This window comes from Alexandromys fortis, unplaced genomic scaffold (assembly GCF_014885135.2).
Source record: "Alexandromys fortis isolate MF-2015 unplaced genomic scaffold, M_Fortis_MF-2015_v1.1 scaffold_319, whole genome shotgun sequence".
Lineage (NCBI taxonomy): Eukaryota > Metazoa > Chordata > Mammalia > Rodentia > Cricetidae > Alexandromys > Alexandromys fortis.
Genome location: NW_026068193.1, coordinates 733,339 through 757,580, shown reverse-complemented (window position 1 = coordinate 757,580; position 24,242 = coordinate 733,339). Strand labels below are relative to the sequence as shown.

The window sequence follows — 24,242 nt, the reverse complement described above, 5'->3', positions numbered from 1 at the left end:
CCAGGTTTCATCGGACTGGCAGACTTACCTGACCTCCTGGCCTGCCCTTCCAGCACTCTGCTCTCCTCTGGTCATGTGATCTCCCACACTCAGGTCACTTTGGCACTCCAGCCCCTCTTCCACCTTACATAACCGAAGCCCCATCCTCCACGCAGGTTTATTTTCTGGGTTTGCCCCCAGCTGTCTAGGCTCTCTCCCTCTGTAACTATACCACACCCTTTTCATTCTGAGAAGAAGTGGGTTCACTGTTCAGGCAGTAAAACATGTTTAATTGCCAAAGAATGAACTTTGAGATTCTCAGCTTTGTCTACGGAGTCTTCACCCAGTGAGACCTTTCGGGTCACCAACCATGCTCCCAAAAACCCCTACTCTATGTAAGAATGTCTTCATACATTAACTTTTGTTTCTCCTCACACGAGTTAATTCTCCTTGATCTTGGACCAGAAGACACTCTGGAAGAACATGCCCACGACATTCTCTTTCCCAGCAGAAGGAACACGTTTACAAATCACTCCACAGAAAGAAGTTACCATGAGCTGTTTTCAACCAAACAGTTGTGGTCATAGGAAATGATGCTCCCTGTGAGCAACAATGTCTACCCCGAGAGATTAGGAAAGACTCCCATTCAGGTACTGAGCCCAACAATAACATCCAAATATGGATGTCGACTAAAGTAATGATTGCCAGGCCGTCCTGAAAATCAGGAGAACCACTTTTACTTTGCCGGGATTGGAAGATCACAGTAGCTACTGCAGCACGGAAAGTCTGAGAATCAAGACTGATCATTAGAGAGATTAAACTTGGGCAGCAATGAGTCGGGTGTAACTTAGTGATACTCAAAGATTTAATTGATACCCATCACCGAAAAAGAGGAGAAGGGAAGAACGAGAAAAGAAAAAAGAAAAAGATGAAAAGGGGGAAGAAAAGAAAAAAAAGGAAAATAAAGAAAAGAAATGAAAAGGAAAAAAGTGCGCTCGTTCGCTTTCTCTGAACCTTGACTCTTTTGGGTTGCCGTCGTTGCCCTGGGATACCAGGAGACGCTGTGTCCCTTGCGTCCTGTCTCTATGGAGATGTCAGCATGGCGGCAGCGTGAGTTCTGAACGTTGGAGCTCAGCCGAGAGAAGTAAGTGTAAAGGAATGTATCTGTACCGAGACCCCCTTCTCCGGGAAATCTTGGCGGGTCTTTAGAAAGCCTTTTTGTCGTGGGCGAGATTTATTAGACGCGGGATCACGGAGACCTGGAGAAACCCTCTAAGTACATTTCGTTTCCTTTGTTTTGCCCATTTCTTCCCGAACTATACTTGGCAACACTTACCCTTCCATCCCCGTTTTTCCGCCGGTCATTTTGAAAAAAATTAAGATCGGAAATTAAGAAATAAAAGGAGCTGATAATATTTCCCCCCCCCACTTTGAAACTAGAAATTTGGTTTAAAACAAAAGCAAAAATGCAAAACAACAAAATCCCCACAACTGCACCGTCTTTTCACTGCGAAATGTTGGAAATGACCCCGTTTGTCCCCAGTAGGCTCCACGCTCACTCCCCGGAGCCTGGGCTGGACCACTTTTCTACCCTATTTCCATTCATCTCTTCTCTAGCCTTTCAGAGATAGATTGGTGTGTTGTTGTGCAGGGACTTTCAGAGAGCTGAGGCAGGAACTGTCTGTTGACTCTCCTGAGGCTTGAGAGATCAGGGAATGGGATGACAGAAAAGTAACACCTCTGCTCCTCACACCCAGCTTGCATTTCTTGGACAGTTGGAGACAGGAACTTCTTTGCTTTGTCCCATGTCTAGCAGAGTGTTGGCTGTGTCGTAAGCATTCATAAATGCTCTGTGAATGAATGGGATGAAGGCAGGGACAGATTGTTCCCCCAGCTGCTGGGGAATCCTCTATGAACTCATGAGTCAACGGAGACTTTCTGGTGTGTCTGCAGGAAGTGTGTAAACTCGCAAAGGTGATCATGAGATTGTTGAATCTGAATACTTTATAGCGCGAGGCACTTAACCACCAGCTTGAAGAGGAAGATTTTTAGGTTAAATAAGAGGCAAGTCACAGTCAGTCAGTGGTGCACTCCTTTAATTCCAGCACTTGGGAGTCAGAGGCAGGCCGATCTCTGAGTCTGAGGCCAGCTTGGTCTACAGAGCAAGTGCCAGGGTTATACAAAGAAACCGTGTCTCAAAAAAGCAAAAAAGGGGGGGGGGCAAGTCAAGTGATATGTAATCATAAACAGTTTTAAGGATTAAAATACCTGTTGCAACTCTTGCAATCAATACTGCCTGACTCATCAGCTCTCTGTAGATGGCCACCCCAAACTGATACTATTTTAGATATTGAGATTGTTATTTAAAGAAGTGAAAAGGGTACTGAACAATGTAAAATATACAGATATGTTCAAAATAAGTATTCTAGCTTTGCTGTCCAGTGTGGTGGTAGCCACTAGCCAACTCTAACTATTGAGCATTTTGAAATTTACATGGTCTGAATTGAGAAACTGAACATAAAATACCCTGGGCTGGAGAGATGGTTCAGTGGTAAGAATTCAGTTCCCAACGCACACATATTAGGTAGCTCAAAACTGTCTGTAACACCAGATCCAGGAGATGGGATACCCACCCCTGACTTCCACCAGTACCCGTATGCACATGGCACACACACACACACACACACACACACACACAAAATAAAAATCTTTTTGTTTGTTTTTTTTTTTCTTTGAGACAGAGTTTCTTTGTGTAGCCTTGGTTGTCCTGGAACTAGCTTTGTAGACCAGGCTGGTCTCAGACTCACAGAGATCCGCCTGCCTCTGCCTCTCAAGTGCTGGGATTAAGGGTGTAAACCACCACCACCCAGCCAAAAAATAATAATGATATAATATTAAAAATAAGATATACTGCTTAGTATGGAAGCCCACTCTTTTAATCCCTGGGGAGGCAGGCAGATCTCTGAGAGCTCAAGTCCAGCCTGGTCTACATAGCAATTTCCTAGCCAGCCAGAGCTTCATAGTGAGGCTGTGTATAAAAAGCTAACTAACTAACTAACTAACTAAAACTAACTAGCAAGGTGAGTAAATCATGGAGACCAAGTCAGTTGTGTTCCTCTATTGTTCCTGCTTTGGTTCCTGCAAGCTAAAACACTGGGTAATGTCACGTGTGGCCACGGAAGAACATGGCCACACAAACCTTATCCCAGAATCCTTGTGTGTGGTCTCTTGAGCGGTCCTTCAGGTCACTGAGCGAAGCTCTGGACCTTGTGTTCAGCCTTCCTTATGGTGCCACCTGAGAGCGCTGGTCAGAATAAAGATCACACCTCTCCTCCTTCTCGACTCCGGTGAGTCTCCTCCATCAACCCTCTTCTTCACGTTCTTCCTCTGCTGCCCTCCCAGCTCTGGACTCATATTGTTGGGAATTTCTGACTTGGCTAGATGCTCATCCGGGCAAACTCCGGCCACACCATGAGGCCCAGAGACAGCGGAGACTACACTGTGAACGATGGGTCATTCCTGAGTGCCAGCACCCTGGCAAGCAGCGGTGTCACTTCCCAGGTGAGCCTCTGCTCAGGACGGTGGGGCGTTGTGACAGGATGGCAGAGTGAGAATCTGAGGGACTGACTAGCCCAAATACGCTCCGGCACCCACCCTCCCGAGGTGGACCCCTGGGAAGACTAGAGTACAGGCAGGCGCTGGGAACTGACCCGGTCCTCTGCCTGAGCACAAGCGCTGTTAACTTCCGAGCTCTCTCTCCAATCCTGCTGAGCATTTATTGATGTCGATAACCTGAGGTTTCATTCACTGTCCTTGACTATGTTTGTATTAGTAGTGCGTGCACGCATTTTTGTTTTTTGTTTTGTGTGTGTGTGTGTGTGTGTGTGTGTGTGTGTGTGTGTGTGTACTCGTCTATGTGGGCTAGTGTGGAAGCCAGAAGTTACTATCAGGTGTCTTCCCCTCTCACTCCCCACCTTACATTTTGAGAGGTTCTCTCAAACTAGGGCTTGTCAGTTTGATTAGATTGTCTAGCCCTGGGATCTGCCTGTCTCCAAATCCCCAGTACTAGGGTTATAGGCACAAGCCACTGCAATCAACTTTTACATGCATGCTGGGGATCTGAACCCAGTTCCTCATGTTTGCCCAGTAAGCAAACTCAGTTCCCCAGTTTGTCCCCTAAGCCTGAGCCCCCTGATTGAGCACTAGAGTGGTTCCTATTTCCAGTCGAATCCTGTCTGATGCACTAACTGATGTTGATAAGGGATTGCTCTTCCTCATTTGTCATCCAACATTCTTAGTAAATATTGAAACTGAGAGTATAACCTCCAGAGAGAAGGGATTTGTATGTCTTCTTCACCATCCTAGCCCCAGCCCCTCGCACAGTGCCTGGCACACGGCAATCAACAAATGTACTGAATGAATGGCCCCATCTTGTGCTATGCAGCAACAAACAAATGATAACTGGTCAAAGATAAAAAGGCAGTGAGTTGAGTGTTCATGGCGATGACCGTGGCAGGAAGAGGTGTCCAGTTTACCCGTCCTCCACTGTACTACCTAAGGGGTCCAGCCCCCCTCTCTCCTCAGCTAGTAAGTGATAGGGATCAATGGGTGTTTGGTTTTCCTGTTACAGTCAGGGAAACACTGGCACACTGAGTCTTAAGCTGCACTTAAGCTGGCGTAGGAGGGCTTGCTGGGAGTCGGTCACAGGCCACTTGGCTCCTTTCTCTGCTCCGTTAGCCAGTTGAAGGTTTGGAGAAGGGGCTGTGGAATGTCCTGCATTTTGGGGAAATGCCTGGAGTGGATGATTCAGGCTAGGAAGGCTTCTGGGAAGCAGGGCAGGTTGAGAAAGAGAAGGAAGCAAATACTCCTGAGGAAGGGTGTCTGAGGATGCCCAAGGGACAGAACCCAGCAGCCAAGACCTCCATCTGCAAACCTGATGAAGTAGTTGGACAGGGCAGCTCAGGTAAGGCCTCATTGCTGGGACTTCAATGACCAAACAGTTGCAGTGACTTTGGATGTGATGATGCCGGACTCCATTTTCTCCCTAGTCCACACCCCAGAGTAAGGGATGACATCATCCCTTAAGTGCTAAAGGTGGGATGGAAATGGGGCATCTTCGTCTGTTTTCTGAGTCTTAGCCTCCTATTCCTGCTGATTGGCTTTGCCTCTTCTCCTTTTCCTGCTGCCTGAACAGCTAACAAGTCCCCCGGACAGGAAGATATGCACCACCAAGAAACAAAGTGACGTGAAGAAGAGGGTGGTCTGGGGCATCGAGGTTGCCAAGGAGCTGCAGTGGAAAGGCTGGGAGCTGGGCAAGGAGACCACGAGGAACCTGGTTCTGAAAAATCTCTCTTTGAAAATCCAGAAGATAAAATACAGGTACCAGAATGAGGGACCCAGAACCTGAGCCCTCAAGCCCCCAAAGTGGGTTCTCCTTAAAAAGAAAACAAAACAACCTCTAAAAACTCACCAGTTCCGAAGAACGTCCAAAACACACGCAGTGAAGGAGCCCAGAAGCAACATGTAGCTTCCTCCCACATTATGGGACCTTCCTCCCCACAGAGAACCATCCTGCCTCCTGTTGTAATATTCCCTTGCTGTCTCCAAACGGATTTGCCATGCATGTTGGCATTCTTAAATGATACAGCTTGGTTTACCTTATGAACTTTAAGTGAAAGTGTACGAGATGCTTTTGTCTTTCTGTATACACCTCCAGGTCGTGAAGCTAATCCCCTGGAGTATTTTTCTAAAGAGACTTTCTAATTGTTCTTACCTATAAGGAATTGCTTTTTGTGAATGGTTTGATGATATATTTCCTCGACTGAGTGTCCGATTTTCTCAGCACCATGTATGGAAGCCTTTAGTGGCCTCCTTGCCACTGACATACTGATTGCTGATGAGTTGATGTTTGGCTGGGGTCGGCTCTGTGCGCCTGATCTACTAGTGTAATCCTGGCTTAACTGCTGCAGCCTGAATTAATTAGTTGAATTTACAGTAAACTTGATATCTGGCTCTGTGAATCCTCCACCTTCTCAAGATTGACTGTTGTTCTTATCCCTTTGAATGTTCTTCAAACTTAAAATCAGCTCAGTACACACACACACACACACACACACACACACACACACACCTAAATTTTGTGTGTGATAGTGGGATTTGACTGATTATAAAAATCAATTTGGGGCATTACACGCTACAGTACTGAGTCCTCCTACATCTGATTCTCAAGTTCTGGGATTATAAGCTTGTGTCACTGTGCCCAGCTATCTGTGGTGAGGTGCTTAAAGTTGTTTTCATTTTTTGTTTGTTGATAGTTTTTTGAAGACTGTCGATTTCTTGTTTGCTTTGAGCTAGGTTCTTACTCTATATCCGTGCCTGACAAAGAACCCCCTACATGGACATGCATATGTGTACATGCATATGTGTATGGGTGACCCTGAGGCCAGAAGAGGGTGTTGAATCTCCTAGAACTGAAGTTAGATGCAGTTGTGAGCTACCATGTGGGTACTGGAAACCAAATTTGAGTCCTGTGAAGGAGCAGCAAGTGATCCTAACCACTGAGCCATCTCTCCAACACCTAACATTTTTTAATTGGGATATCATTTGTTTTGTCTTTTCCCTATTTTTTATCTATCAGTTATGTCAACTGACTTTCTGCATTATTTCTGGATAATTTCAATATTATTATGCTTTTTTACTAATATTTTGTTTCTGAAATTAGTCTGTAGTTTTCTTTCTGCCTATGTCAGGTTTTAATAATAACATACAGTTGTTTCAGAGACTACATTGGGACTGTTTCTATATTATCTGAAAGCGGTTAAAACTGAAACTGTCAGGCTGGAGAGAGGAATCAGCCATTAAGAGCACTGGCTGCCCTGAGAGTTTCTGAGTTCAATTCCTGGCAACCACATGGTGGCTCACAACCATCTATAGCTGGATCTGATGCCCTCTTCTGACATGTAGGCATTCATGCAGAGAGCAATCATACATGGGAAACAAAAGAAACAAACAGAAAACTGGAACCGTCTTTCCTCTGATGCTAGGTGGGACTTGCTCTGAATCCTTCTGCTCTGGTACTTTCTTTACAGGAACATTATGCCTGCCCCATGGTTTAGGGTGGGTTGACTGTAAAGTTCACTGTATAATTCCCGGTTGGTTTTGTAAGCTGCATTTTCCTGTGGATGTGTTTGTCCCACCTACACTCACCCGACCAGGCGCAGTCGTTATCAACACCACGTTCTTTCTCACACGCTGAGAGTCTGCTGCTCCCGTACTACCCTGCTGGGTCCCTGCTAAGTCAGGACAGCCCATCCATACCGCTCTCCATGGCCGTGATCTTCAGCAGAGATGCAGGAGGAGGAGGAGGAGGGAACCCGCTCTGAGGACACAAACCTGCAGGATTGGGAGTTCAAGGCTCCCTGTAGTGAGCTTGAGGCCAGTCTGCTACACAAGAGCCTGTCTCAAAAAATAAAAGGAGTCTCCAGAGCGAGTTGCAGGACAGGCTCCAAAGCCACATAGAAACCATGTCTTGAAAAACAAAAATAAATGAATAAAATTAAAAGGAAGAGAAAGAGCTTAGGTCCTCTTGCAATCCAGCCCCCTATTGAGCTTCCTCATTCTTCCAGCTTTGGCTCTGAGCCCATCGCCTGGCTCTTCTCTGCAGGCCTCCCAAGACCAAGTTCTTCTTCACCATCATCCCTCAGCCCATCTTCCTGAGCCCAGGCATAACCCTCGCACTCCCCATCATCTTCCGACCTCTAGAAGAGGTAAGGCCTGCCGGAGCAGCAATGCAGTGTGGGAAGGGGCAAGAGAACAGAGACCTCGGGTGGGAGGGCTGTCCGAGCAGCAGGGATTTCCCCACACACCTTTACAGCCCGCATTTGGGAAACAGAGGCAGCTGGTTTTTTCTGGGTGTAAGGCCATCCTGGTCTACACAACAAGTTGCAGCCAGTCAAAATGAAATCCTGTCTCAGAGAAAAAAAAGTCAACCAACCAACCAACCAACCAACCAAACAAACAAAATATACAGCTTAGGGAGACTCCTAAAGGGGCTCAGATCTTGATCTCACTCAATAGAAGGGTGTTCCCCCCTGGGCTCATAAAGGCTGTAATTATCACCAGCAAGCTCCAGATTCCTTAGCCTCTTGATCCTGCAAAAACTTCCTCAGAATTTCTTTTGTGAAACTCTTGTCTTTGAGGATCATTACATTGAGTGATAGTCTCACTGTGTGGCCCAAATTACCCTAAAGCCTCTAGGCTCAAGTGATCCTCCTGTGGCCACGCCCAACAGCCGCAGTTACAGGGGTATGCCGTTGTATCTGGCTTTTTGGGATTCCTTGATTCCCTCAAAAGTGGGCCTTTTCTCTCAGAGGCCAAGGCAACACAAGAGTTCAGGAAGTTCTGACACTGTGGGCTACAGTCCAGCCCACTTTCTGGGGATTATTGGAGGAATGGCTTAGTGAGGGTGGGATGGATGATCCCGAGTTTTACCTGGGTACCACACACTCGCTAGCTCAATGCTGACTGCCTCTGCCTCCTGCCCTGCAGAAGGAATACACGGACCAGCTGTGGCTTGAGAAAGAAGAAGGGGTGTTCTGTGTGTCTCTGAAGGCCACCTTGCCCTGCCACAAGCTAGTCTGCCCAACATCTCTGCAACTGCCCATATGTGCCATTGGGGACACAGTGGAGACTTGGTTCTGTCTGAACAATGTGGGGTGAGGAGGAAGGGCACAGGGAAACAGCAGCCTCTGGGAGGAGAGCTGTAGGGAGCAGAGGAGGCAAGCGTATGCCCGAGGGGGCAAAAACCCCAGGACCTGACCTACCCCCTCACTCTTAGGGACCTGCCCACCTTCTTCACCTGGGAAGTCCCAAACCCATTCCAGATACTTCCCAGCACGGGGTTTTTGGAGCCAGGCCTGGGTTGTAGAATCAAAGTGACCTTTGAGCCCCTCATAGCTGCCATCCATGAAGTCGAGGCACTGTGCTGGTATGGAAAGGGCACCAAGCAGAAGAGCAGCATACAGATCCAGGCTGCAGGTAAGCCTGCCTCCCCATCTGTCCCCAGAGACCTACAGCCCTCACTGGGTTTCAGACCTCAGTGTGCCCCCACAAGTCCCCACTAGCCTCTTGTCCCTTCACCTGCCCTGGCTTAGCCTTCTATCAAGTCACAGATAGCCCCTCCCGGTGGTGGGCAGGAGACCAGGATATACACCCTATAGGGACTGTCCAGCTGGGGCTATAGAGGCCCTGAGGGGCTCCCCTCCAGACACTCCATCTCTGCCCCAGCTAAATGTGCACAGCTGCTGGTGAGCATAAAGCACAAGCAGTCGGAGGACCAGGATGCCGAGGGCTTCCAGAAGGTGCTGCACTTCGGTTCTGTCTCCGTGGGCTGCACCATGGAGCGGCAGATCAGGCTGTACAACCCATCCATGGTGTGCACTGGGAAGGGGTGGGCAAGCGGGAATGGGCAGGACTCAGGGACCCCGAGCCTCGGTATGCGTGTAACCTCTCCTCTCTCCTCTCTACCCTCAAGCCCAAAGCCTTGCACAGTTGTGTCTTGTCTATTGATACAAACACAGGACACACACGTGTGTATCAACAGCCATCAGCCGGTGTTCCTCTCTCTCCTGTCAGCTGAGGCTGGGCTCAGGTGCCCTGTAGGCCCCTGAGTGTCCTGACCCCAGGTCTAAGGCTAGCCCTCATACTACCTTTGGGTGAATAAAAAAGATGCCCCCCCCCACGCCACTTTGGGCAGCCTTGTGATGGGACACACAGCTTGGCCCCTTTGTCCTGGTGTTACCTGTTGCTCACACAGGCCAGACTGGATACCTGTTGTCCCCAATCCCTCATGTGGCTTCCTCAGTATGATGTACAGACTGCCCTGTCCAAACTTGTGACTAGAACCTTTCCTCCCCGCAACTCCTGACCCTACAGGTTAACGCCCCCTTCAAGATTGAAATGTCTGAAGACATGCTGACCAAAGACCATGCGTTCTCATGCTCCGTGGGCCAAGGTATCGTGCCCCCAGGAGAGAAGAAATGTCTGTCGGTGTTCTTCCACCCCAAAACCTCGGGCAGCAGAGCCATAGACTACTTCTCCATTGTGTCTTCTGGTTGTGCCTCCCAAACTGTGCTCCAAGTCATTGGTCTCTGTAAAGGTAATGGCCATCCCAGGAGGCTGTACTCCCCCAGAACATGAGCTTCCCACGAGGGATGTCAAGGGAGTCATTCCCTTGAGCTCTTTGCCCCAGAGAGACCTTTGCTTCCTGGTCCCTCTGCCTAGGTGTCTGCTGTCCCCTGGTGGCCATGTGGGGAAGCTTTATGGACACCTGGTGATGCCATCTTTCCACACAGTGATGATGGAACTCAGGAGTTTTCAGGGGCCCTGGCCTTATCCAGCCTGGTCATCTGGCTCTAGGGAGCACCTCATCCCAGGAGTGAGACCGCTTACGAAAGCTCCGTTGAGGCTGTCATCCCTGCCCCCACAAGGCAACAGGGTCCTCTCACAAGGCCCCGTCTCCTCTGCCTAGGTCCTGATGTATGTCTGCAGCACTACTGCGTCAACTTCAGCTGGGTCCAGCTCGGGGAGCACTCAGAGCAGACCCTGTGGATCGAGAACCAGTCGGACTGCTTGGCTCACTTCCAGTTTGACATTGACTGCCAGGAGAGTGTCTTCAGCATCAGGCCCACCTTCGGAAGCCTGGCAGGCAAGACCCGAATGACCCTGCACTGTGCCTACCAGCCCACACACCCGATCATCTGCTTCCGGAGGGTGGCCTGTCTCATTCACCACCAGGTGAGTGACGGAGAAGGGACCAGGATGGGGATAAGGGAGAGGCCATAAAACGAAGGCAAGGCTTGGTGGGCAGCCCCCTCTTTTTAGAACATCTAAGGCTGTTTGCCAGTACCATCTCCTCATTGAGGCTGTCTGCCAGAGCTTAGAGGCAGAACATGGCCTGGGTGCATCAGAGCTCACTAACCCAGGTGGGAATGCCCAGTTTGCCTTGGGCTCTGCTGCTTCTGCGGCCATTGCTGTCAACAGGCTGGAAAGGGAGCTTTGGCCATCACCACACAGCATGTGCGGGGTGAAGACTCCAGCTAGAACCCCAAACCAGCCCCTTGGGCATGTGATGTGCAGTACGTGGACTTGGTGACAGCGTTGAGACTGAGCTGTAGCCCTTTCTCTTCAGCTGGGCTCTGGGCTGCACCCCTCTACCTGGGGGGGGCAGTTCTCTGCCCAAATCTCACAAATGCCGCAAGAGCTCTGGGAGTTCTTGGAGTGAAAGGGTAGAACAGACCTGGTTTTTTGGCACCCCCATCATGGGCAGAGCTCAATGCTAGTCTGGTAGGCTCTTGATTGACACTGACACACAGGGAGAATGCCCAGGAACCATGGGAAGTGGCGGGGGGAGAGCAAACAACAGCCGAGCATCCTTTCTTCAGGATGAGATGCTCCTCTTGACTTGCTCTGGAGTCCCACTGTCTCCTCAACCAGCAGGCAGCTCTCAGGATGCTCTCCTGACCAACCGCCCTTCAGCCTCTGCTCCTGTCTTTCCTGTGACCACCCCCACCTCCCCTTGCTCCACCACCATGTTCTGTTTCACACAGACAAACGTCACCATGTAATGTCAACTTTGGTGTCACAGGACCCACTGTTTCTGGACCTGATTGGGACCTGCCACTCAGACAACACCAAGCCAGCCATTCTGAAGCCTCAGCACCTCACCTGGTACCGAACACACCTGGCTCGGGGCTTGACGCTTTACCCTCCTGATATCCTGGCTGCCATGCTAAAAGAGAAAAGGCTGGAACAGGATGAGAATGGGGCTCTCATGTTGCCCACTGCGGTATGTGGGGTGCCAGACATTCCAGCCCCCAGGGAGGCAGGCTGCTCTTTCCAGGTCCCCTGTCCCTTCCCTGGCAGACATTGAGTAGTCCTGTGTCCCACACCGCTGTAGCTGGGGATGACTGGCAGGGAGAGCCTGCAGTCTTTTCTGGAAAGGAGGGAACCACAGGAAGTCAGCAGCAAGAGGAATGATATTTGAACCCTGTCCCAGTCTCTCCCTGTGCAGGACCTGGAGGACTTGCCAGCCCCGAAGTACCCCCAAATCCCCCCCATGATGGAGTACTTTTTTGACGGCACCAGGGACCTGGCTATCTTTCCCCCGGCTGTCAGTTTAGAGCCTTTTGATGTGGACTTTGGTGCCTGTCCTGGGCCTAAGACCCCCAACCCTATTCCCTTGTGCCTGAGGAACCATACTAAGGGCAAGATCACCGTGGTCTGGACTCGCAGATCTGATTGCCCTTTCTGGGTGACCCCGGAAACTAGTGATGTGCCCCCACTCAAGTCCATAGCCCTGCGCCTGCACTTCCAGCCAGCCTCCCCCAACTGCCTCTATGCTGTGGAGCTGGAAGCCTTTGCTCTTTATAAGGTATGTGCACACAGATGAACAGTGGGGGGGGGGGACGAGGTCCCTCCCTGGAGTCTGAAGGGCAGAGTCTAGTCACAAGGATGACAGGGGCCACAGGTACCATCCTCCCCAGGCTGGCTTCTCTTGTTTTTCCTTGGCTGGACAGTGCCCTCTACTGGTTCGATCCTCCCAGGCTCTTGGCCTGACTCCACCCTCCTGATCCCCACTTTTACGGTGTCTTCCTCCGTCCCCTCCCCCCAGGGAAGAACTCAGCTAGGCTCAAGCACTTTGGAAAAACTTAGTTAGTACCTAGACAGGAAATCCCTGGGGGTCTTAAGGCTTCTAGTCCTTGAAGGAAGTATTACAAAGGAAATGACCGTTTTTAGTTGGTAGTTTGTGTTTTGGGCTGTTTTTCACAGATAGGGTTTCTGTCACTATGTAGTCAGGGCTGGCCTCTACTCATTTCAGTCTTTCTGCCTCAGCCTTAAAACATGGTTGTGGCACTTTGTTTTGTTTTTGTAGAGAAGATCTTGTCTAGTGCAGGCTGGCCTTGAATTTGCTGTACAGCCGAGGATGACCTTGAACCCCTGGCCTTCCTGCTCCCATTTTCTGAGTACTGAAATTGCAGATATGAAATACCACACTCAGTCACTTTGGTGCTGGGGACCAAGCCCAAGGCTTGATGCATGATAGGCAAGCACTCTGCCAACTAAACTATACTCTCAGCCCCTGTTCTTTTCTTCCTTTCTTCCTTTCTTCCTTTCTTCCTTTCTTCCTTTCTTCCTTTCTTCCTTCCTTCCTTCCTTCCTTCCTTCCTTCCTTCCTTCCTTCCTTCCTTCCTGTCAGGAAAGTCAGACATGACCAGTGAACACCTGAAATATGGTGGTCCAAGTAGAGATGGCTATGTGTATCAAATATGCCCAAATTTCACAGATTTAATATGCAAATACCTCAGTAAAAGCTTTGATAATGATTGCATGATAACGTGATTGGAGTTTGGAACTGTTAAGTTTAATAAAATATATTATTGAAATCAATTTCACATGTTTTTTTTTTTTTTAAACACGGCCACCAAAACATTCAAAATTGCATCTTCAGCCAGAATCTGTGGCTCGTGTTATATTCCCATTGGCCAGCGCTGTTCTGGGCTCATCCTAAAGAATGAATGCTGTTTCCCATCTCAGCCTGCTTCCCTTCCACAGAGTGTGCAGAAAGCCAGTTAGAGGCTCCAGCAGAAGGGGTGGGATATGGCTGTCCTCCGCAGTCTCCCTCCAACCTCCTCTCTTGTGCCCAACGTAGGATACCTGCAGCACAGGGCAGGGAGGGGCAAGGTGAGTCGGACTGAGCTCTGAATTTCCTCATGGCCTGGCCCCTGCAGGTCCTTCAGAGTTACAGCAATATTGAGGAGGACTGCACAGTGGCCCCATCCTGGTGCCTGAAGGTCCGAGCTCGAGGACACAGCTATTACGCTGCCTTAGAGCACCACATCCCCCAGTATTCCCTGGATGCACCCAAGGTGAGCACAGCCCCAACAACAGGGGGAGCAAGATGAGGGTCCCCAGCCTGTTTCCCTTTCTAATGGCCTCAGTAATACATCCCCATGGCCATCCTGGCCATCTGAGGGATCTAGGCCAATAAGTAGCTTGCTCTTGGACCTTGGTCTCAGCATAAAAACAGTTTAGCGATTGGGCACCAGCCCTTCTCCCCTCCTTCTGGAACCTTCACCTGGTCCTCCACACTTTCCACCTCCTTCATTTGTCCTGCTCACTGGGCACCTGCTGGCTCCCAAGCCCTAGACTGGACCCTCGGGGTAAACCAGTCCAAAGCTCGAGAGTTGGAATTGCTAGACCCCTTCCCAGATAGACCTTGGGGACGTTGTCCACCTGGGAGGTGTGGATGACACGGGGCTGAAAAGTGCATGGCCAAGTGTCCAGAACCCAGTTCTGCTGTCCCTTCCCAGGTCCCGGCTCTTTGTCAACTTTTCACTAGTTGTTTTGTTTCTGGGAAGGGCACCACTTTGAAACAATGGCATGAGACCATCCTGCTTTCTCCACCAGCCACACTTCGGCTTGCCAACCCCAAGCCTCTTTAATATCCATTTCGAGGCCACCCCTCCCTAAAACAAAGCTCTCCTTGATGCTCAAGGGTGTCTTCTCTGATGCCTTTGGTCCCTCGCCAGCTCCTCACAGTGTGACTTGATGCCTTCCCACAGTCTAGTAGCAGCCCGCATCGCTTCCATATTGGCTCACATGAACTCGCTGGCACAGAGGGATAGGAACTTGAACCAGGAATTATGGGCCTTGTGTTGTGCAGTCTGTTTAGCTTTCAGCCTACTTCTGGCCATATCCAAGCTGGCTAAGAAGTGGTTAGGAGCTGGGACTATTGGGGTTGATCCCCTTCTGACACCGGAGTGAGAATCACCTAGAAAGAGTACTCCACTCTTCTGAATGAGGATGGATGAAAGTAACACTCCAAAGTTTAACTGGAAATCACAGCTAAAAGCGATTCCTCCTCTAAGCTTGAGGACTGATCTTACAGGCCTGACTTTCTCTGGGACCACTATATTCCTGTGTGTGGAGGGCTTTGGAGGACAGGAGTATTCTTTGGTGGCAGGCTGTAGCCCCCCTTAATTCCCAGGAATTCTTTGCTGGTTGGGCTGTGTGCAGAGATCTTAGGTTTCCTTGGAGACAGCATCATCCAAACCTGAGTATCCCTGGATGTGTATCGAGGGGTGGAGACCTGAGGAAGGGTCCCTTTCCCTCTTATCCCCAATCCCAGATGTTCCCAGCAGTGTCTTCTGGGGAGCCTTCCTACAGAAGTCTGCTTTTGGTCAACGAAGGCCCCATGCTGTTGACCTTCAGCCAGGCTCCCAACAGCAGCTCAGACATTACCCTGAGGCCCTCCTCAGGCCTTGTGGCTCCTGGGGCCCATCAGGTCTTCCTTATCAGCACGTACCCCAAGGGCACCTCGTGGAAGCAGCACATTTTCTACCTGCAATTCAACTTTTACCCCCAGTATCTCAAGGTAGGAAGTAGGGATGGGGAGGCTGGGTCCTTAGGCCTTAATATTTTTAGGGTCCCTACCAAAGTAGTTTGTGGGTGTGGTTGGGGAACATTTCTCTAGTAAAGAGGAGTAGTAGGGAGAGAGCCCTGGGCTTCATCCGTGACAACTCTACTGCTCCTTGGCACGTTGGGGCCATGGAGTCTGGGGCGGGGTGGGGGGAAGCTGCAGAAACCCCAGACTCATGCTGCAGGTAGTGGAGTGCTGTTTGCATGGACAGCGCTGGATAACAGACCCCAATCCGACCCCATGAAAAACTAATACATCTTCTCTTGGTCCCTGAGAGTTCGATGTTTGTGTTTTAAAGACGTGTATCACTATATAGGCCAGACTGGTCTTGGACTCAAGGCAATCCTCCTGCCTCACCTAGAGCTGGGATTTCAGGAGTGATCCACCACACCTGGCTCTTGGTTCTTCAAGGTGGAAGGCAGCTTTGTCGGTCCCCGTCCAAGGGTGAAAATCTGCACAGCTATGCCTAAACAAACAAGCCAAAAGGTCATGGCACTATCCTCCCTTCCCCTGGCTCAGGAAGTGAGCATGCAGAGCAGAGAGGAGCCCCTGCAGCTGAAGCTGGACACCCACAAATGCATCTTCTTCAAACCTACCTGGGTGGGCTGTTCCTCCACCAGCGACTTCACCTTTCACAACCCCTCACGGCTGCCCCTGGAGTTCGAATGGAGAGTCTCTCAGCAGCACCAAAAGATGCTGGCGGTCCAGCCCTCCAAGGGCATCATCCATCCTAACGAGAGCCTTGTGAGTGCCTGGACCCCAGAGCCAAGGGTATATGAGAGGGTACCTGTCACCCTTTCCGTTGCCATCTCTTGTGGTTCTCATGGCCTGTAATGTGTACCTACCTAAGCAATTTGTAGTCATTTCCCCTCCTCTGAGGTGTAGTAGGTTTTAATAACACCTTCCTCACCCCCATCTTACAGGAAATTGAGACTCAGGGGAAGGGTATTTAATTAAGATCCAGATTAGGAGTGCGGAGTTGGGACTGAACGCCGCATTAGTGATGTCAGGGTCCCAGCATGTCTAAACTTCACCGTTCATGGCACCCAAGCAGTAAGATTCCTGGCACGCGGTTTGGATCAGCTGTGTGACAGCTGGGTATGGTCCAAATGGGTGACTCTCTCAACTAGGGCTGAGAAAGGAGACACCCAGACGTTCCAGATCAGTACGAAAGGGGAACCCAAATTGGCACCTAAAACAACAAACTTTGTCCCTAGTCTGAGGTAGGTCAGACTCAGAGCAGTAACTACCAATACTTGGTACCCATAAACACCCAGGGACAGGAAATGAGAGCCTAAAAGATTCCACAGTTGTAGAAACTCACTTGAGTTCCTACCCCAGCCCCCATCACCAGGTATCTGACCCTGGTCCAGCTATTCCACTTCTCTGAGGCTCCAGTTTCTATCAAAATGAGTCTTCCCTGTCATGGAGATGTAGGATTGAGGGGCTTTCGGAGATGAGATAATGTGTGTGCAAAGTACTCGGCACTCAGAAAAAAAACGGGCAGATGGGAAGTGATGTCAAACTTTGGTAATGGGACCTCCTGCAGCCAAAAGGCCGCCCGGGAGGGGGCGTCCTGGACACGTGCACGCAAGAGTGAGTCACCTCTGTGATCCCAGACGCTGACATGGATCTTCAGCCCTTTGGAGGAGACCAAGTACCTGTTCCGAGTGGGGATGTGGGTCTGGGAAGCCAGACAGTCCCAAAAGACCCATTCCCGAGCCACCACGCACTACTGGATTCGGCTGGTGGGCATGGGCGTTACCGGATGCCTCTCTGTAAGTGGAGACGCTGGTGGGGGTGGAGCCAGGGCCCGGGTGGAAAGGAAAGTCCCAGGTGCCCAGCCTTAAGAAGGCAGGGTACACGTTGTGGATCTGTCTTTCCTTGTGGAATGCTCTGAAGGCTAGGGGTTGGGGAGCCCCCGGCAGCTGGCTGTCTCTGATCTCAGGCAAAGCCAAAGGAGCTGGACTTTGGGAACGTGCTGGTGAACAGCCGGGAGGTCAAGTCTTTGGTGCTCCTGAACGACGGCAACTGCACCCTCTATTACCGCCTGGTCCTGGAGCAGCAGGGGCCCAAGGACTTCAACAATGACCCCTGTGGTACTGAGGCCTGGGCTGGGTCTGGGGTCAGTGAGGAGTGTGTCTGTGTGTCTGTGTGTCCTTAAGACAGATGACCCACATATGGTGTGGGTCGGGCATGACAGCTGAAACCCTGTGGCGTGTCTACTGTGTAACTGTGGCAGGTGCCAATGACATCGAGATGCATAGTTCTTTTCATCCCAGCCTGCTCTGCTCTCAGGGAGTGTTGTGGTGACCCCGGGAGGGGATCTGGGGAGGAACATGGGAGGCCGGGACACCCCTGTCCAGTTGCCCACTGATGACCCCTGCACCTTCTCCCAGCAGCTCTAGAATTGAACCGGTTGGAGGGAACCATGCCGCCTCATTCCCAGGATACCATCTACCTGACTGCCTGTCCTAAGAACCGTTCCCAGTATTCCTGGACCATTAGCTACTGTCTCCTGTCCCACAGAGGTACCCGGGTACTCAGTAGAGATTCGGGTCTGGAAGGGGAGAAGGGAAGAGGTAAACTGTGAGATATGGAGTTGGAGGCATGGCAAGTGAGGGCAGGAGGGACTGTGCCTTCGGGATCTGGTGTGCACACTGTGTCTGTCCGTGTGATATCTATACACGTATCCCTGAGCTGTGCTGACACAAGAGCTAGGAAATGTGCTGTCTTCTGTGGAGATCACAGGCAAATAAATCTCAGTCAAACTTCAGCTCTCCCCTCCATGAGATGGAGCTGCTATCATCCCCTGTGCCGGCTGGAAGTTCCCGGAACAGGCACCAGAAGAAGATGTACTCAGTGGGATGGGATTCTGACTCTCCCATGCTTACTGGCAATGTGGTACTTCCTAAATATGCCTCAGTTTCCCCACTAATAAAAGCGAGATGATCATAGGCCACAAAAGAGAATGAAGTAATAACATCACTATATTGACGTTGAAAGCACAGTGCTAAGTGAAAGAAGCCAGTTAGAAAACACCAAGCACCAAATAATTCCATGTTTGAAGCATCCAGGATAGATAAAATACACTGACGGAGAATAGTGATGGTTGGAGGTGGGGAAGGGGTAGGTGGGGAAGTGTTGACTAGTTGGTATTGAGTTTTTCAAGAGGGACAGTAGAAACTTTCTAAAACTTGGTGGTGGTGGCTGTGTGCCTGTGAATCTATAAAACCTACTGAATTGTATATCTTTTTATTTGTTTGTTTGTTTGTTTTTCGAGACAGGATTTCTCTGTAGCTTTGGAACCTGTCCTGGAACTAGCTCTTGTAGACCAGGCTGGCCTCGAACTCACGGAGGATTAAAGGCATGCACCACCACCGCCCGGCTTGAATTGTATATCTTAAAGAGTAGTTTTGCAATCTATGAATCAGGTTTTATTGCAGTGAGTTTGGAAATAAATAGTGGTACACGTTAATTGGCAGGATGTGTGTTAAGGTAAAGGCAATGCCCAGCACATAGAATGTCTAGACAAGGGCTGGCTGCCATTGGAAATGTGCTCAAGACTGCTTCTAGCCAGGGGAGCTAAACCCTCTGCTCTCCCCATGCTTGTGCCCCCAGATAGCGTGGCTGGCAAAACGCAGAAGCTGTGCCATGTCTCCCTGGTAGCTGTGTACCCTTTACTCTCCATCCTGGACATCTGCTCCATGGGCAGTGCTGAGGGCATCACCCGGAAGCACCTGTGGCACCTCTTCTCCCTGGACACACTCAATAGTTACTTGTCACGTGACCCAACCCTCACTGAGCTCACCTACAAGGTGCCTACCCGGCACAGGTAAGCTAGGCTCGAGGTCGGGCAGGAAAGATTGGAGATGTTCATGGACCATCTACCAACAACACTCGAACACCAGGCCTTTCCCGGGAAGCTGAGTGGTGGGGGGAGGGGTGGAAGAGGGATTGAGGGGGGCAAACTCTTACCTATTCCTAGGGGCCTGGAAGGGCAAGGATTGACTTGAGGACTAAGGAGCTACCTCCCTGACCCTGAATTCCAGACTTCTCACTTTGTACCTGGGGGTGGACCCCCAAAATTAGAGCCCTGGCTTTATCTCCATCTCCTTGCACTGAGCCATTTCTCCGCCGCACACAGCTTGAGCCCTACGCCCCCTGTCTTCACTCCTCTGAAGCTGGACTTCAATTTTGGAGCAGCGCCACTAGATGCCCCACCGTCAGTGGTACTCCTGGTACTGAAGAACAGCGGACTGGTGTCCCTGGACTGGTATGGCTGGGAAGGGGGCTGCCACAAGGGTCCGAGGACAAAGCTCTAGGGACCAGGAGCAGGAAATAGCCCCTGACTTTCTGGAGCTTCCTGAGAAACCTGGGGTGGCTCCCCCACTGACAGGGTAAGAGGGTTGGAGGAGACTGCCACTACCCACTGTACCCGGGGGTATGGCACTGGCTGCAACTAGGTTCTTGGCAGTGTGAAATTCCTGGAAACTGGATGCAGCTGTATCAGTAACTGAATGACGGCTGCAGGCTAGACACTGTGTTTTTCCAGCCTTCAATCCTGGATCTTTACAGTGGCCCTGTATGAAAGAGGTCTCCAGATTAGTTCAAAAGACAGGGACTGAGGGGCAGTGGGCTAAGGCCTCAGTCAAAGACACCTGGCTACTAGAGGCAGACCCAGGTTCAAATCCAGATGTGCCAACCCCAGAGTGCCTGCCCATACCGGTGAGTCAGCAAGAAGACTTCAAGTTCCTTCTCGTAAATCTGGACTGTCTGGGCACCTGGCTGCCTGTCAGATCCCTCTGCTGCCAGAGAGGAGCCTGCCACTAGAGGGCGTGGCTCAGCAAAGTGGAAGCTGGCCACGAAACACGAAACAGAGTTACCTGGCTGGTCACAGGAAGCCAGGCTTAACGACCTGAGCCTGCCAAGCTTGCCCATTCCCCTGTCCTTCTGCCTTCTCATCAGAGCCCAGAACTCATGCCCGGCTAGCTTCCTGTTTCCATGCCAGGCTTGTTCACGTGCCCAGCGGGAATATGCTTAGATTTCTTAGTAAATGCCTGTTTTCAGAGTTTTAGTTCTGGTTGAGTACTAAGAAGTGTAAAAGAAAGGTCTTTCTCTGGATCAGGCTGAGAGAGACAGGACCCAGCCTGAGGGTGCTGGGAAGGAGAGCGAGTGACCATGTGAACAGGGTCATCTGGTCGGAACCAGCCGGCCTGAGCAGAGGGTGAAGGAAGGGGCTGTGCTGACAGGCATATAATGCTTACCCCTAAACTCTGAATGCCCATGCCTTCACGGTGTTGAGATGGGGAGGCTGGCTCGTGAGGTGGCAACTGATGGGAAAAGGCAGGATTGCCAGTAACTAGAAAGTTTAACAGGGGTACTGGCCTGGCTGGGGAAGCCCATAGCCTGGCTTGAACTTTAGATTGGTGCTGGCTGGCCTGCTAAGTAGGCCAAGAGCCAGTGTCTGTAGGACTCGGGACGTTGGCCTGTATCCTGGGATATTTTGGTGGATGTGAACACCCATGTACAGGAGCAACCCAGCTCATGCTCTGTGCGGAGAAGGTCCGGGGTTGGCAAGCAGGGCAGGAAAGACCCGGGTAGAGAACTGACTGGACTGGATCCTCTCAGCAGGAGCTCCAAAGTACTGGAAGCTGGCCAGGCTTCTTCCAGAGCTCAGGTGGCCTGGCTGCTGCTCTCCTGTGCTTTCTGTGCTGTGGTTCATTTCAATATCTTTTTTAAAAGATGTATTAATTATTTATACAGTATTCTGTCTGCATGTATGCCTGGCGGCCAGAAGAGGGCACCAGACCTCATCACAGATGGTTGTGAGCTGTGGTTGCTGGAAATCGAACTCAGGACCTCTGGAAGTGCTCTTAACCACTGAGTCATCTCTCCAGCCCCCTCAATTCCATTTCCTAGAATTTAATTTTTGCAAACTCTAGCATTTCTCTGCTGAGCTCATAAAGAATAGATGGAGGCTTTAATTCCTCCCAGGACCTGCGGTGCAAGGAGAGTGTGGAGTTGGTCTGGAGATGGTAGTAGGCAGGATGAAGGGAGACCCCGAGTCGGGGAGGAGGATCAGAGAGCCATGAAGCTGCCTTCTCCCATCAATCCTTTTCCTCCTGATGTTCTGCTGTGCTTGACTTTGGGATATGGTTGCAAAGCACCTTGCATTCGAGTGGACAGCCTCAAAGATGCTAAGTACGCTGCTTACCATCACTTGCTCACTAGTGTGCTTTTCATTTCATTGGCTAAATTTGTCCCAGGTGCTTACTGAGAATAGAAACATGGACCAGGCCAGTTCCTGCCCTCTCGGTGCCACAGAAACCGGGGGCAGGACAGCCTTCCGGGATGGGGTGGTGTGCTGGGAAGGAGGGAGGTGTGACACTCACAGGCTCATGACTCACATTTGGCAGGGTGGCGGTGAGATCAGAAAGACTTTCAGGAGGACTGAGTGTGTGGTAGCTCAGGAGGGTGGTGCTTGCCTAGTCTATACAGAGCCCTGGGTTCAACCCCTAGCATGCTGAGGAGGAAGAGGAAGGGGGGTTGAAGAAATTGAGAAAAGGAGGACCTTTAATGCAGCTGGAGGTACAGGCAAGGGCAGGACATGAAGGGCCTGGAATCTTCCTTCAGAGAGTTTGAACTTGTTAAGGGACTGATGAGACGGGAGCTGCCGAGGGGAATAATGGCCTAGTTAATGTTCCGTGGCCTGTCACTCTGATCTCCAGGGGATGACGGATTAGTAGGGTGTCGCTGTCCTCCGGATTGTGACAGGAAGCATGCATGCTAGAACAAGTCAGGGTGCAGGCGGTGGTGGCACATGCCTCTGTTCGCAGCACTCAGGAGTCAGGTGCAGGTGGATCTCTGTGCATTCGAGGCCAACCTGGTCTACAGAGCAAGTTCCAGGACAGCTAAGGCTACACAGAAAAATCCTGTCTTGAAACAACACACGCAGACACACACACACACACAAGTCATGGGAGAAGCAGTTGATCATTTCATCAGGAGGCCAGTTGAGGGACTGTGTGAGGAGATGCAGGCACTTCCCAGAGGATCCTGAAATAGTCAGAGCTCCTCCTCTACTGCTGGCAACATCTCCCATATAAATATAAAATGAGGGAGCAGCAGACCAACCCATATAGCTGATGAGAGAAAAGTCAGAACCCTCCCCCTCACGCTCATGCCTGTGCTGGGGTGGCCCAGGCTTGGGGGTGCACTCTGCTCCCAGTGTTTGCACCCCACACAGACGGCGGGTGCCTGGCAGAGTGGTTCTTTAAAGTTTTGTATAGTGAAGGCACATACTATACAGATTTCAGCCATCATTGAATCAGCCACATCCCCTCCAGAACGCGAGCTGTGAAGGAAGAATGGATGCGGTAGAGTCCAGATAGCTCTAGTACATTCTTTTTATCAATTGTACAATATTCTACAGTATAAAGGGACTTAAATTGTTAGGCCACCCCTGTGTTGAAAGATTTTGTTCCCAATAAAAGGAACAAAAAATGTTTTTGCCTTTTTGCCACCATAAAGATAGTTTCATATATGGTTGTGTGTGTGTGTGTGTGTGACTGCAGAGATGGCTCAGTGTGTGTGTGTGTTTGTGTGTGTGTGACTGCAGAGATGGCTCAGTGTGTGTGTGTGTGTGTGTGTGACTGCAGAGATGGCTCAGTGTGTGTGTGTGTGTGTGACTGCAGAGAGGGCTCAGTGTGTGTGTGTGTGTGTTTGTGTGTGTGTGTGACTGCGGAGATGGCTCAGTGTGTGTGTGTGTGTGTGTTTGTGTGTGTGTGACTGCGGAGATGGCTCAACGGGTCCAAAGATTGCTGCACAAGCACGAGGTCCTGAGCTTGGAATCTCGAATCCATGTAAGGCCAGCCACAGGAGCACACGTCTGTGGCAGGATGGGAAGAGGGGGTGGAACTGTCATCCCAGGAGCTTGTGGGCAGCTAATCTGACATCCACAGTGGTAAACAAAGCGTGTCTCAAACAGGATGGGAGGCAAGGACTGACACCCAGAGTTGCCCTCTGACCAAATGCATGTTGTGTCATGTGTGCTCCCACACTCACACACGTGTACGTTTATGGCATACGTGCACATACACAAAATACTTTTTAGATATTCAGTGTGAGTTAGTATATTTTCATGTCTGCAATTTAATCATACATGTAGATCCCTGAAAGGACGACTTCTGGATCAAAGGACACATATGTGTTTGATCTTAGTAGATGCTGCCAGGTTATTTCCTAAAGCCAGCAGAATTTCCCTCTCGCTCCACCAATGTTTGAGGATGTCTGCTCTTTCTGAATTTTACCAGTGCTGCACGCATCTGTTTTCCAAATGCTTTGTTTTCCAGTGAGAGGAACTGGACAGACCCCTTGTGAGTTTGGAGTGTAGGTCCCTGACTCCTGTGAGGCTTATCAGCTTTTCTGCCTTCTATTTCTGGGTGTCCTCTGTTCAATCCCTGGCCCAGTTTACTCCTGGGGCCAATTCCCTTCCATTTCTCGGAGAGAGTTCTATCAAGTGGTGGCCTTGGGACCCTTCGTCACTAGCTTTTCCAGCTGGTTGCATGACAATATCTACTTTGCTACAGTGTGAGGCCTTGGGATGGGTGGTTCTCCTCACATTGCTGTGTCCTTCAAGATCCCCAGCCCTCTGGGAACCTGTTCTCTAGCCTGTGTCCAAGCCTCAACACCCTCCTCCTCAGGGCCCCTGGGTGGTACTGCCAGCATTCTGAGGAGCTACAAATGCCCCCTTCCTGAAATGTAGACAGGCTGCTTGTTCGTT

The 24,242-nt window shown here is 50.5% G+C and overlaps 1 protein-coding gene across 17 annotated transcripts in view; it reads left to right on the top strand.

Annotated features, from left to right (window-relative positions):
- The first annotated feature begins 926 nt into the window (after positions 1-926).
- Positions 927-24,242, top strand: part of Cfap65 (cilia and flagella associated protein 65) — a 32,871-nt gene continuing 9,555 nt past the window's right edge. For 2 of the 17 annotated variants that reach the window (XM_050129630.1, XM_050129629.1), the window contains exons 1-19: positions 958-1,123; positions 3,382-3,540; positions 5,174-5,358; positions 7,643-7,745; positions 8,527-8,693; positions 8,816-9,015; positions 9,265-9,410; positions 9,913-10,135; positions 10,508-10,773; positions 11,624-11,824; positions 12,035-12,409; positions 13,767-13,904; positions 15,167-15,412; positions 15,977-16,201; positions 17,077-17,235; positions 17,406-17,556; positions 17,857-17,988; positions 19,079-19,292; positions 19,605-19,733. In XM_050129630.1, the coding sequence (XP_049985587.1) occupies positions 3,421-3,540; positions 5,174-5,358; positions 7,643-7,745; positions 8,527-8,693; positions 8,816-9,015; positions 9,265-9,410; positions 9,913-10,135; positions 10,508-10,773; positions 11,624-11,824; positions 12,035-12,409; positions 13,767-13,904; positions 15,167-15,412; positions 15,977-16,201; positions 17,077-17,235; positions 17,406-17,556; positions 17,857-17,988; positions 19,079-19,292; positions 19,605-19,733 (3,380 nt within the window). In that variant the 5' untranslated portion in view covers positions 958-1,123; positions 3,382-3,420. Of the gene's footprint in view, positions 1,124-3,188; positions 3,327-3,381; positions 3,541-5,173; positions 5,359-7,642; positions 7,746-8,526; positions 8,694-8,815; positions 9,016-9,264; positions 9,411-9,912; positions 10,136-10,507; positions 10,774-11,623; positions 11,825-12,034; positions 12,410-13,766; positions 13,905-15,166; positions 15,413-15,976; positions 16,202-17,006; positions 17,236-17,405; positions 17,557-17,856; positions 17,989-19,078; positions 19,293-19,604; positions 19,734-24,242 lie in introns of those variants that run through there. The other 15 variants (XM_050129619.1, XM_050129621.1, XM_050129620.1 and 12 more) reach the window with 15 other exon arrangements.